At 41.3% G+C, this 13,870-nt stretch overlaps 1 protein-coding gene across 2 annotated transcripts in view; it reads left to right on the top strand.

The window, feature by feature from the left end:
* Ubr5 (ubiquitin protein ligase E3 component n-recognin 5) overlaps positions 1–13,870 on the top strand; it is a 107,385-nt gene that overhangs the window by 73,153 nt on the left and 20,362 nt on the right. For both annotated transcript variants that reach the window (XM_032914587.1, XM_032914586.1), the window contains exons 27-42: positions 390–538; positions 986–1,077; positions 2,453–2,599; positions 2,684–2,802; positions 2,886–3,012; positions 3,102–3,231; positions 4,254–4,414; positions 4,515–4,754; positions 6,310–6,433; positions 6,980–7,091; positions 8,435–8,566; positions 8,877–9,134; positions 9,630–9,898; positions 10,057–10,268; positions 11,751–11,981; positions 12,630–12,703. In XM_032914587.1, coding sequence (XP_032770478.1) covers positions 390–538; positions 986–1,077; positions 2,453–2,599; positions 2,684–2,802; positions 2,886–3,012; positions 3,102–3,231; positions 4,254–4,414; positions 4,515–4,754; positions 6,310–6,433; positions 6,980–7,091; positions 8,435–8,566; positions 8,877–9,134; positions 9,630–9,898; positions 10,057–10,268; positions 11,751–11,981; positions 12,630–12,703 — 2,577 coding nt within the window. The remainder of the gene's footprint in view (positions 1–389; positions 539–985; positions 1,078–2,452; positions 2,600–2,683; positions 2,803–2,885; positions 3,013–3,101; positions 3,232–4,253; positions 4,415–4,514; positions 4,755–6,309; positions 6,434–6,979; positions 7,092–8,434; positions 8,567–8,876; positions 9,135–9,629; positions 9,899–10,056; positions 10,269–11,750; positions 11,982–12,629; positions 12,704–13,870) is intronic.

Genomic DNA, 13,870 nt, shown 5'->3' with positions numbered 1-13,870 from the left:
TTCTCACACATTGGTTTTAAAAATTTTAAAAAAGCAATTATTTACTTTCAAGTGTATAGGTATTACATTCATGTATTTCTGTGTATCATGGGTGTGCCTGACGCCTGTGAAGGCAGGAAATAGACATTATTAGCTCTGGAAGCTGGAGTTAACGACGGTTTTGGGCTGCCATGTGAGTGTTGGGGACTGTGGTGAACAGCTAGGATTTTTAACAGTTGAGCCATCTCCAGCCAGACTTATGAAATTTTGACTAACAAAAAATTTTAATTGGTATGTAGTGGTTTCTAGTTTATACTGTGTATGTGTGTATATATGTTAAGGCTCTTCAGTTGTGGTTGTGATTAAATCCTTTCTTGATAGGTGAATTTCTGTGTCTTTACTGTTTTTAGCTGAAGTATCTGGAAGTGAAAAGGAGGAAGATGTATTTATGGGAATGGTTTGCCCGTCAGGCACCAATCCTGACGACTCTCCTTTGTACGTCTTATGTTGTAATGACACCTGCAGCTTTACGTGGACCGGAGCAGAGCACATTAACCAGGTAAATGATCTGAATGCTCCCTGTGGCCGCACTGTTTTCAGGATTCTTTTCCCCTCTTTTGACGAGAGTTAGAAGCCTGTAAATATGTCTGCTGTTTTCTTTTACTTTAACTTTTAAAATTATCAAAGGATTAATTTTGATTTGAGTCCTGCATAAATAGGCGAACAAAACAAACAAACAAACAAACAAAAAAGCTCATTCATTTCTCAATTCAACAAGGCAGTTATGAGAATTAGGTCTGCACGAGTGGTAGGCTTCGATGCAGGCTGTATAATTAAGTCACTATGTGTTTTGAGGTGAAGTTAGTTTGGATGTACTCGTTGTATTTCGTTTTCGTCCTTTTACATTGTCAGCTGCGTGTTCACCACGCCCACTTCCCAAGCACCTTGGTAGTAATGAGCTACACATGTGATTACTCTGTCTCAAAAGTGACCTTTTTAATTCCAGGACATTTTTGAGTGCCGGACTTGTGGTTTACTGGAGTCGCTTTGTTGTTGTACAGAATGTGCAAGGGTTTGTCATAAAGGCCACGATTGCAAGTAAGTCCTAGCGCCGTTCAGCATTTCATAAGCTATTACATTATGCTTCGATTGTGGCGTATTCATTTCAGCACCTACTTAAAGAAATATGGCGAGTTTAAAGAGTATTATTAAGGGGTTGGAGATTTAGCTCAGTGGTAGAGTGCTTGCCCTAGGTTCGGTTCTCAGCTCCAAAAAAATAAAAGAGTATTGTTAAATACTTGTATTCTGTTACTTATAGTGTAGTTCCTCATAACTAAAAGTGGGACAGTAGGCTAAGGAATGTGTGACTAGAATCAGATTAATCTTGTTAATTAGTCAGATTAATGTTTTGAAGTATGTTTACAGAATAGTTGCCTTTGTCTTCTACAGCCAGAGTCTTAAGTACCACCATCCCTGTCTCTGGGCCTCTTACCGTGTTAGGATAAGTAACTGGACTCTGCCTTACTTATTTTTAGATGCAGTAATCTTCATATTTTATAATAAGGTCATTCTAGCTGGCTTTGTTAGTTTTCACAGCCCTAAGCAGTATGACTTGAGCTTATTTGCAGAGTCTCAGTGTTAAACTCTTTTTTTTTCCCCCCGGGGCTGGGGATTGAACCCAGGACCTTGCGCTTCCTAGGCAAGTGCTCTACCGCTGAGCCAAATCCCCAACCCCGCAGAGTCTCAGTGTTACCAACAGGAACACTGGCTATAAATGTCCAAAAAAGTGTGGTAGGTTATAGAAAGATGGGCCATCAGAATCCATTTCGGTTTATTGAGTTGGGTTAGCAGGTAATGGCACTTGGTGCAAAGCCTGCTGAAGCTGAGTTTGGTCCCTGGGCTGACACAATGTAAGGCGAGAGGAGACTTTACACACGTGTCCCATGGCGCCTGTGTGCTCTGCCCCTCACTCACCTGCTCCGTAGGAAGTGCAAGATGATCTTCTCCGCTCCCGCATCGCATCCAGGCTGTGTTACACTGTGTTTGTTAAGTGTCCTCAGCACTGGCTGCCAGTGCCGGGTGAGCCAGCTACTGCATTTTCTGACAGCATTTCGGCCCGTCAGATAGGGCACATGCAAGAAACATGTGCTTACTGTGGCTAGAGTTGACTCGATGTCCGTGTGAGGACTGCAGGGTAGGGTGCGGATTTGAGGATGGGGAAGGAGAGCAGACGTGCCTGTCCCAGGACGTCACAGCGAGTTAGCCTTCACAGGGAGTTTGTGTTGCTGTCTGAACTTTGCACCACTAAATACTATTTTTTGTATGTAGCTGATAACAGTTACCCTTTCATTTAAATACCAACAAGAGTTCTCTAGTTTTATAAAGTTATAGGTCCTTATTGTAGGGTAGATCTGTATTTTAAACTTTTTCATATAAACTTTTCTGTGAATTATTATTTTTATTTTTTTCACAGACTTAAGCGGACTTCACCAACAGCTTACTGTGATTGTTGGGAGAAATGTAAGTGTAAAACATTGATTGCTGGACAGAAGTCTGCTCGGCTCGATCTGCTCTATCGCCTGCTCACTGCTACCAATCTAGTCACCCTACCAAACAGCAGGCAAGTAGAATGGGATGCACACTGGTAGGTGGGAAGGGGTCAGCACATGCTAGTCTCTCACCCTCACTACATGCCGTTTTCCAGGGGAGAGCACCTCTTGCTGTTCTTAGTGCAGACCGTGGCCAGGCAGACAGTGGAGCACTGTCAGTATAGGCCTCCGCGGATCAGGGAGGATCGCAACAGGAAAACAGCCAGTCCTGACGGTGAGTGAGTTACTCAGTTGTGCTGATGGACAGAGAGACAGAACACTGAGCTCTATTTAGTCTGACCCATTTCTCCTCTTCAGATTCAGACATGCCCGACCATGACTTGGAGCCCCCACGGTTTGCACAGCTCGCCCTGGAACGTGTCCTTCAGGACTGGAATGCTTTGAGGTCTATGATTATGTTTGGGTCACAGGAGAATAAAGACCCGTATGTATTTGTTCAAACATTTTACAATCTTTCCTCAGTTCCTGTGGTAGTGTTGCTTTTATGTAGTCTGTCTCTCCTTGCCTCTCCAGCCTGAGTGCCAGCAGTAGGATAGGCCATCTTTTGCCAGAAGAGCAGGTGTACCTCAATCAGCAAAGTGGCACAATTCGACTCGACTGTTTCACTCACTGCCTTATTGTCAAGTGTACAGCAGATATTTTGGTGAGTTCATAAATGAATTTATTCTTAGCATCCCATGGTTTTAAAAGTCATACTTATAAGTCTGCTGACTGCGTTAAAGGGAGTCCATTAACATGGATGCTTTCTAATAGAAGAATCTTATTTTAAATACAAATTTTTGTTTTTCTTTTTTGTAAACTGAAATTTAGATAAGACCCATGGTGGAAAGATGTTAACTTAGGCACTGTCAGGACAGTAAGTGGAACCCTCTCTGCAGGCTACTTCGTTACTGCTGTCAGGTGTTGCTCTAACCTGTCCCTTCCAAACTGCACTAGTGGTTTACAGTGGCAGCATGAAGTTAGGATACAGTAGTGTAAACTGAGGAAAATAAACATGATTTTTGACTCTAACCACAGTAGATCTTAAATTATAGCCTAGTTATTTACTGAAATGAAATGTAACATGTTTTGATATAAGGACTGTTATAAGCAACATTAAAAACTGGAACATTGGGTAATCTTTATAGCTGGTCTGTGTTTTTTAAACTATGCACAGGAAAGAGAAAGTAGTAAATCAGATCTGCAATAAGTGTTCTTGAGTGACTGATTTTACATGTTTGATATTCTCTTCTAAATATGCATGATACGTATATGCAGGACTATGGCACAAGGCCAACTTAGTATACATTTGGGATCCACTGTATATCAGACAGACAGAGGTTGATGTATACCTGTAAATTGTTTAGTTCAGTTTGTTTCAAAGTTTTGTTACAAGGGCTATCAAGGTGGCTTAGCTAGTAAAAGGTGCTTGCCACCGAAGCCTGACGGCCTAGGTTCAGTGACTGGGACCCACATGGTAGAGGAGAGGACCACCGCCTGCCTGCAAGCTGTTCTCCCATCTCCATATGCACACGTGTACATACATCATAAACACACACACACACAAATAAAACCATTTTAAACACTTTATTGGCAACTATTAGTATTTTAAAAGTATTAGAATACTGTACTTTAGCCATCATATGAACTGTCTCAGTATTAATAGAATGATAACAATTTTTAAAGCTTTTAGATACTCTGCTAGGCACATTAGTGAAAGAACTCCAAAACAAATACACACCGGGACGCCGAGAAGAAGCAATTGCTGTAACAATGAGGTTTCTACGATCAGTGGCAAGAGTATTTGTCATTCTTAGTGTGGAAATGGCTTCATCCAAAAAGAAAAAGTAAGGCATTTAAAGAACTTTGGCATACATTTTTAGTGTGATAATGTTAGTATGTATATGAGAAGAATCATTAGAGGTTTTTGTTTTTTTTGTGCTGTAGCAACTTTATTCCACAGCCAATTGGAAAATGCAAACGTGTGTTTCAAGCACTACTTCCTTACGCTGTAGAAGAATTGTGTAATGTAGCAGAGTCTCTGATTGTTCCTGTCCGAATGGGGATTGCCCGCCCTACAGCCCCGTTTACACTGGCCAGTACTAGCATAGATGCTATGCAAGGCAGTGAAGAATTATTTTCAGTAGAACCATTACCACCACGGCCTTCATCAGATCAGTCAAGCAGGTATGTTCATGTTTTGTATGGAAATTTATTTTGCTTATCAAAGTGCTGCTTTTGAGTGCAGTAGAAACATTTTTCACAAGACTAATTTTGTCACCTAATGTAAGTATGTTTTAATACCTATCTGACTACCATGGATTAAAGCTAAATATTAACAACAGAAAGCTTACAAACTTTTGGAATTGAACACCTCACTACTAAATGAAAAATAGGTCAAAACAGGAGTTCAGAAAGAAAGTAATTGATAGCCAGATGGCCAGATGTGTTACTTTGTAGTTTTGTGCTATGGCCTTTGCTCCAGGAAGTGGGTAGCACTACCAGCCCCGACTCAAAAGTCCCCGAATCCTCAGACAAAAGACACACACACACACACACACACACACACACACACACACACACACACACACACACACAATTGCTGCACGTTGATATTTCCCGTCTAGAAAAGTGTGCCCTTACCAATTTATTATTTTCATCTCTACCTGCCCTAAACCTCAGTGCTTAGTCCCACCTAGCTTCTGCCAAACATCCCTAGCCTCACCTGTAGTGGTGGCCATAGGCCCCAGCTTCCCTCAAGACCTCACATGGCTGCTGTGTTGTTCTTCCAAAGCATGGCAGACAAACCTCTCTGCTTGCTTTCATCTGCCTTCCTCTTGGGACCTAGAAGCCCTGCCTGTACCTTCTGCCGAGCAGTTGGCCCCCAACTTTCTTTACTGACAGATCAAGAACCAATTGGGGAACAGGACCTTTGAATCAGAACTGCGCCTTTCACAGATGTGGTGGTGCACACCTTTAATCCCAGCCTGGGGTGCAGAGGCAGGTTGACCTCAGAATTCAAGGCCAGCCAGAGAGAGCTACATAGAGAAACCCTGTCTTTAAAAAAAAGAAAGGAAAAAGAAATTTTTTTAAAAATTATTTTATTCTAAAGATTTTTCTCTCAGCTTTTCTTTACCTTTGTAATGGTGCATCTGCTTTAGCAGATCCTGGAATCCTGGTTGTGAGGTAAGTACCTGGATGCTTATATGGAGATACTGCTACCCTAGTTGTTTCTCATAGTTTCTTTGATTCTCATTTCTCAGGAAAACTGCTAAGAAGAAAGACACTAAAAGCTTTATATTTTAATTTCTTTTAGCTCATTCTTGAATCTCTAAATGAAGTGACCAGAGGGCTGTTGAATATCACATTTCTAGTTTCTGGTCTGTTTAAAACTCAATTTGGTGACTGCTTCCTTTAATGTGGGTGCACCTGCCTTTGGTTATGTCTAAGTCAAATTTGAGGAGAAGTGAAACTTCGATCACTCTACCTTTGGTTGTTACACCGTTTTAGGGTATGATTTCCCTTGCCTTGGCCACCCCCTAACCAGTCAGTGGGAAACAAGCTAAAGCAGGCTAGAAACTGTGTGCTGATGCATGAATGTTGGTGTCAGCACTTTTGGCATCTGAGACGCTGGAGGGAAGAAGGAATATAAGGATTGAGCAGCAGAAAGGATCCCAGTGAGCAGTGGGCTGTGTGAGCCGTCTGTGACAGCCGTGTTCTCCCCACCCCTGACTCCTTACAGCTCCAGTCAATCTCAGTCATCTTACATCATCCGGAATCCACAGCAGAGGCGCATCAGCCAGTCACAGCCTGTCAGAGGCCGGGAGGAAGAACAGGATGATATTGTGTCAGCAGATGTGGAAGAGGTATTTTTAATTGTTTTAAGTACAGGTGACATACTTTGATTTGATGGGAAGAGCAGTCACTAGAAGTCAGTATTGATGGTGCTAGTTAACCTTTTGTGGCTGTATGGATTACAGTGATGGCAGTAATCTTCCATTTATTGAGGACCAGGAAATTGGACACATAGATTTGTTTTTTACCTAAAGACTGAGACTAAAGATAGTCTCAACGTTGACATTTGTTTTAGTAGTTTAATGCCATGTATTTGGAAGACAGGAAATTACAATTTTATAATGGTTGTTCACCCCTTGCCCTACTTCCCCAGAGCAGCTTTATACTAATAATTTTGAAGCCTGTTTGTAGACACTAATTACAAACTATGGGATAAGCTGATGAATTTTTCATAATGAATTGTCATTAGTAAATGCTTTTAAAACTGCATAATACAAATTTAGAATCCCTTATTTTAGACAGATTTACAATTTTAGTTCACTAATTCTATGTACCAAACTGTTAGAGACAGGTTTGTTATGTGCTGAGATTATCTATAACTACGATTCTGGGTTTAGGTTGAGGTGGTGGAAGGCGTGGCTGGAGAGGAGGATCATCACGATGAACAGGAAGAGCATGGGGAAGAGAACGCTGAGGCTGAGGGGCATCACGATGAACATGATGAAGATGGTATGCAGGAGTTTGACAGTGCTGTAGTGTGAGGAAGTCAGGTGCCTTTAGACAGAGAGGCCTCATTTGCTTTGTGGGTAACCAAATTATTTTATGCTGAAGCACTCTGTAGTATGTTTTACAGATTAGGAAGTAACTGTAAACATAGATAAAATAAGTGGATCTAACACCCTCCCCGTTTTTGTTCAAGGAACTTGTTTATGTGAGTCAGGGTATCATGTATCCCAGATTGACCTTAGACTCACTGTTGTAGACGACCTTAAGCTTGTCATCCTCCTGCTTCCACTCCCCAAGTGCTGGGATCACAGACGTGCCTGACTATGCCAAATTTGTTTGGTGCTGGGGATCCAGTCAGAGCTACATGCACACCAAGCAAGCGCTCTCCCAGTGAACTGCGTCCCTAGCCCACCTTCTTCTCTCTCATTCTTATGGGAACTGATGGATACTCAGTGGGGAAAAACACCATTGTCCAGCCTGTGACCTGAGTTCATTATTCATTTGCTTAGTGTGTGTGTTTGTGAGTATATAAGCATGTATTTGCCACCATTTGAGTGTGAGGTCAGCTAAGACGTGTTGTTTTGTGTCTCGCGTGGACTATGTGAGATCGGATTTCAGACCTTGCACTGCCGCTGCCTGTTCACTGGTTCATGCAGCCTCAGTGGTAAAATATTCAGCACTCAGGAGGCTGAGGCAGGATTTTGAATTTAAGGTCAGTCTGGGCTACATAGCAAGAGCCTGTCTGACTTTTACCTCAGTAAAAGTAAAAGTAAAAAAAAAAAAGTAAAAAGTAAATCAGTCCTAATTTATCAGTGGAGAATGTGCAGTGGAGAGAACAGTAAAACAGTCTGTAATCTCTTGAGACGTAGCAGCTGTGTGCTTTCAGCCAGCGCTCTTCTGTGTTGGTGGATCCCATGCAGTCTCCCTAAAGATTACATAGACCACCTTTTTAAGGTAACTGAACTGCACTATTAGAATTTCATTTATCTTGACATGTTAGTGTGAATACAAAGAAACACGTTTTTAAGTTCTTTCTTTAAAGAAAAAAATGAAAATAGGGCAGGTGGATAGTGGGTGCTGCCCAGACACTAGGGCTCTGCAGGACATGAATTGCTGTCTGAAAGTCCACCGATAATAGTACTTAAGTAATTTTTCCATTGTGAGTAGCCAGTAATTCTTTCTGAAGAATAGCTGTTATCCCTGGCTCTCTCTCTGATTTTTTTTTTTCTCCCTGCCTTACCACTGTGCCTTTTTAGTTTCTACTCCTAGGATGTACCCACTTGTCAGACCGATGTTGATTATTTGGTGAAACTTTCGCCCTTTTTATTTATTTAATACTTTTCTAGGAAGTGACATGGAGCTAGACTTGTTAGCAGCCGCTGAGACGGAAAGTGACAGTGAAAGTAACCATAGTAACCAAGATAATGCTAGTGGGCGCAGAAGTGTTGTCACTGCAGCCACTGCAGGCTCTGAGGCAGGTATGTTGCCTTATGGGAGAAGCGGTTTTCAATGTGAGTTGATAATTGTATGCATATGGGTAGCTGGAGACTTGTTGTGATTTTATATTTTTTTCAGTGACTGTTCTTATTAGCTTTTGTTTTTTCAGTAACAGATTAATTTTATACTTTATTTAAAAGAGTTTTCTAATTAAAATATTTTTATGATAGCATCTCAGTATTATACACCACCTGTCAGGGTTGAATATAATATTATCCTGAGTGAGAGACACATTGTGAAGTTAATTATCAATGGATTTACAGTGTTTTTTTGTCTTAAAAATTAAAACAGGAGCGAGCAGTGTTCCTGCCTTTTTTTCTGAAGATGACTCTCAGTCAAATGACTCAAGTGACTCCGACAGTAGTAGCAGTCAGAGTGATGACATAGAGCAGGAGACCTTTATGCTGGATGAGCCACTAGAGAGGACAACGAATAGCTCCCATGCGAACGGTGCTGCCCAGGCCCCTCGTTCCATGCAGTGGGCTGTCCGGAACACGCAACATCAGCGAGCGGCTAGCACAGCTCCGTCCAGTACATCTACACCAGCAGGCAAGTCTGGAAACGTGCATTATTCCTAGGAGCACTCCAACTTGTTTATTTAGACAACAAAGTTTTATAAACATTACTTTTGTTGAGTTTCAAATATAAGACGTATATAAATAGGATTATATCAAGATTTCCTAATCTTTGCATTATTGCTTTGGGCTGGATAATTCTTTATTGTTAAGGTGTTTTTTTGCCCATTGTCATACGTTTAATTATATCTATTGCCTTAACCTGGTATATGTCCCTATTATTCCCAGCCCTATGTTCTTCACTTCTTTCCTTGTAGCAACCAAGTGTCTGCACACATTGCCAAATGCTCCCTTTTGTGGTGGTTGTGAAGTGCAGAATTACTCTTCCTCCCCCAGACTATAGTAGAGGTATACTTTTTGGCTCATGTACATATTAATAATTGACCGTTTAGATTTGTACAAGCCTATACAATGTCACTAGCAGTTAGCAACCATAAAAGCTCACGGTAATTGTCCTTTCTCCTTATAGCAAGTTCTGCAGGTTTGATTTACATTGATCCTTCAAATTTACGCCGGAGCGGCACCATCAGTACAAGTGCTGCGGCGGCGGCGGCTGCTTTGGAAGCTAGCAATGCCAGCAGCTACTTAACATCGGCGAGCAGTTTAGCCAGGGCTTACAGCATTGTCATCAGACAAATCTCCGACTTGATGGGCCTTATTCCTAAGTATAATCACCTAGTATACTCTCAGATTCCAGCAGCTGTGAAACTGACTTACCAAGATGCAGTCAACTTACAGGTAGGAGACCTGAAAAGTTACTTATTGTTTTGCCTGTCACTTAGGAGAATTTCAATATAAATGGTTATATTGCAAATGCTTAAATATTGACATACTAATACTATATCAAAATTAGTTTTGCTTGGATAGTTTTGACTATTTTAGTTTGATCTTCATAGAACTATGTAGAAGAAAAGCTTATTCCTACGTGGAACTGGATGGTCAGTATTATGGATTCTACTGAAGCTCAATTACGTTATGGTTCTGCATTAGCATCTGCTGGTGATCCAGGACATCCAAATCATCCCCTTCATGCCTCTCAGAATTCAGCTAGAAGAGAGAGGATGACTGCACGAGAAGAGGCCAGTTTAAGAACACTTGAAGGCAGACGGTATGAACGCCTCCATATGCATTCATGTATGGACCAGAGCCCCTAAAGCCTAAGTCAGTGCTTTCTTGCTGCTCTACATTTGAGCCCATCCTAATGGCACAGGAGACGGCAGCTGCCTCATTTTACTTGATAGGCAGTTGAAACAAAATAATTTAGTTAGCCAAGGTACCTTTTAACAGTCCATTCATGTCATCCTAGGAATCTGTTACTAAAAGCTCTTGGTAGCCTGTGTCCTTGTTCCTGTGTGCCCTGTTCCTCTTCTGCCTCCCCTTATACGGCAAGCAGATGTTTTATAATGTAATAATGACTAAGGTGTGGAGGCAGAGACAACGCTGACACCAGTCAAGATCACATCAGAGTTCCGGGGTTTGGTTTTGACTAGAGCTGAACAGGAATGCAGGAGGGTCAAGTGTGCTGTTGGTTTTAGGTGTTCACCACACGTGTGTGAAATCATAAAATACACTTAGGTAATTGTATGTGCTCTGTGTTGAGTTCTACAGAAGACCACCTATAGACTAGGACTATTAGCCCGGCGTTGCAGTCAGGAGTAGCCGTACCATCCAGTGAGAGTAAGGGTCTGCAGCAGAGTCTAGGGCCGTGGCTCTTACTCTTACTGCGGGTAAAGAAGCGAGAGAAGACACAGTCTGGAGGGCAGCAGCAAAGCCCGAGATGAAAGCAAACACTGAAATGCTAACAGTTGTTGACACAGGGCAGGGTGAGGCGAGATTTGTGCTTGATACTTGCTTCTAAACAACTTACCTGAAAGTAAGAAAAGTCTAGGAATAGAATTAATATACTTGCTTTTGAGCATTTAGGGACTGGGAACAAATTTGGTGGGCTGGTTGGTAGAGACACATCTGCATTAGGAGGAGATTGGGAAATAGCAAGCGGTTCAGTTCTAGGAGCCCTCTTAGGCTGTACTCAATTGCTGTAAAAGAATCCAGTATAGCATGGCTAGAGAGATAGCTCAGTGGTTAACAACACTTCTCTTGCAGAGGACCTGGGTTCAATTCCTAGCACACATGTGGCAGCTTACAACCATCTTTTCCTTCAGTCTCAGGAGGTCAGATGCCCTCTTCTGGCCTCCTCTGGCAGTGCACCCACATGGTGCACTTTCATGTTAGCAGGCAAAACCTTCATGCATGAAATGCTCTTAAAAAACCAAATCATAAGCAGTGTTATTTTTAAAGAATATTTATAAATTTCTAGTGTCTCTTTTTAAGATTTATTTTGTTTGAGTGTTTTGTGCATGCAGTATCCAAGGAGGCCATAAAGGGTGTCAGATCCCTCTGGAAATGGAGTTACAGGGTGGCTGTGTCCCACCATGTATGTGCCGGGACCTGACCTGGGTCCTCTGCAGGAGTTAGTGCTCTTAACTGATGCTGATCAGTGTCCATGTCTACATTTCTTAAGTGTACGTATTCAGGAAATTTCGTACTTGTGGTTTTTATAAACATCTTCATTTTTTTTTTGCTCCAATAGACGCGCTACATTGCTGAGTGCCCGGCAGGGAATGATGTCTGCTCGAGGAGATTTCCTCAATTACGCCCTGTCTTTAATGAGATCTCATAATGACGAGCATTCTGACGTTCTTCCAGTGTTGGATGTGTGCTCATTGAAGCATGTGGCATATGTTTTTCAAGCCCTTATATATTGGATTAAAGCAATGAATCAACAGACAACTTTAGACACCCCTCAACTGGAGCGCAAAAGGTATATCCATACTTACTGGGTGTTGTTTGAGAACTCCTTACTTACTTTGTGTGGTGTCTGAGTAAACAGTCACAGTTTGGATTAAGGAAGATCAGTAGTGCAAAAGAGAACAAAGAAAAGTGTGCTTCTCTTTATCAATAACCTGTTCACTTAAAATACGAAATAAGAATCTAATTAAACCTAATAGTTGGGTTATTTGTGTTTAAGTCTTGTCATATTTTGGGGGAGAATTTGTGTGGACACACAGTATTTCTTTAGGGCTTTTTATTTGGTGGGGGGAGGACTTCTGTTTAGCCCTTTTTGTTACTGTGAGGCATTGTGCAGACTACCTTACCATTTCCTGTTATCTGAGCCCACACAGCAGTGTTAGGTTCCAGAGTGAGATGTCCGATGACGATGGCCCAACAACCTGAGTTCAAGTCCTAGGTCCCACATGGAGGAAGGGGAAAATCATCCCTGCAAATTGTCCTCTGGCTTCTGTATACATGTTGCGACACACACGTGTATACACACACACACACACACACACACACACACACACACACACGAGTTAGATACCCAGTGACATCTCCAATGTCCCCCTCCCCTGTGCTCTTTTCATACTACACAAATAGTTCATTTAAATGACTCTTGATTGTTCTTTTTAAGGACACGAGAACTTCTGGAACTGGGTATTGATAATGAAGATTCAGAACACGAGAATGATGATGACACCAGTCAAAGTTAGTGCCCAGAGCGCCTCCCACTCTTCTTTCAGACATGGCTGCCTCAGTGGCTCCTCCAGGCTTTTTAACTGCATTCTTTTCTGTCGGGGTGGGAATTGCTCTTTTCTTCTTTGTGTTGAATCTCTTACCTTCCTGTCATTTTTCTTATACTTCCTTGCATTATTCATTTCATAATTAAGACTGAGTTAATGTTCTGAATTTTCCAATATCCATACTTTTACTTTATTGTTTTGATTCTCAGTTTATATTTACCATTACTTTAAGTCTTACGAAAGCCTTTGCTAATATTAGTGCAAAATGTATTTAGTTAAGACAATGTAAATTATGCCCAAGCATAGAAACTAAGAGAAAAGTTTTAATGCCCTAAGTTCGAGGATCTTGTAGAATAGCACTTCTCATCCTGTGCACTGGGACCTCTTAAATGTCTCTGTCACAGGGGTCTCCCACAACTATCAGAAAACACAGATAATTTACTTTATTACTTTATAACAGTAGCAAAATTCCAGTTATGGTGTAGCAATGAAAATAATTTTATGGTAATGTCACCATAACATGAGGAACTGTATTGAAGGGTTGTAGCATTAGGAAGGTTGAGAGCCACTGTTTTAGAGACAACTTGTCGTTTTTTATTATTTTGATTGACTGTTAAAGATTTAAAAGGGGTCGAATAGTCCAGCTTCCTGTTTATTATTCCCAGCTAATCCTTTTATTAGTTTAGGAAAGACAACTACTAGTCTGGTTTGTTGTTGTTGTTGTTGTTATTGATGGTGATGATGATGATGTTTGTAGTAGTGGGTTTGGCTTTTTTCCTTTTTTGAAAATCCCGCCAAAATTCACTTTCTGCAGCTTAGCACTGCCTGCTGAAGTTTAATTCCATTAAGAAGAGCTGTTGCGGTTGTGCTGGTGTGCATGAATGCAGTGTAAATAAATGGCTCACACAGCTCCTTGTGCACTTTAGGATGGGAAGCAAATAGACTTCAGCTTCTGGTCATCTCCTTTACCAGGTTGGATCCTGAAATATGTTCAGGAAACTAGCTTCATTCTCTGTCTAAAGAGAAGATGTAAGAGAACTATCCAAATAGAATGGTCCAGTATTGATTACAGTGTTTAATCTTACATTTTTATTATTGTATGATAAATAATGCGTTCAATTATTTTGGATTG

The sequence above is a fragment of the Rattus rattus genome, chromosome 1, assembly GCF_011064425.1.
Source record: "Rattus rattus isolate New Zealand chromosome 1, Rrattus_CSIRO_v1, whole genome shotgun sequence".
Lineage (NCBI taxonomy): Eukaryota > Metazoa > Chordata > Mammalia > Rodentia > Muridae > Rattus > Rattus rattus.
The sequence above is the reverse complement of the archived record's forward strand: the minus strand, read 5'-3'. Positions and strand labels throughout refer to the sequence as shown.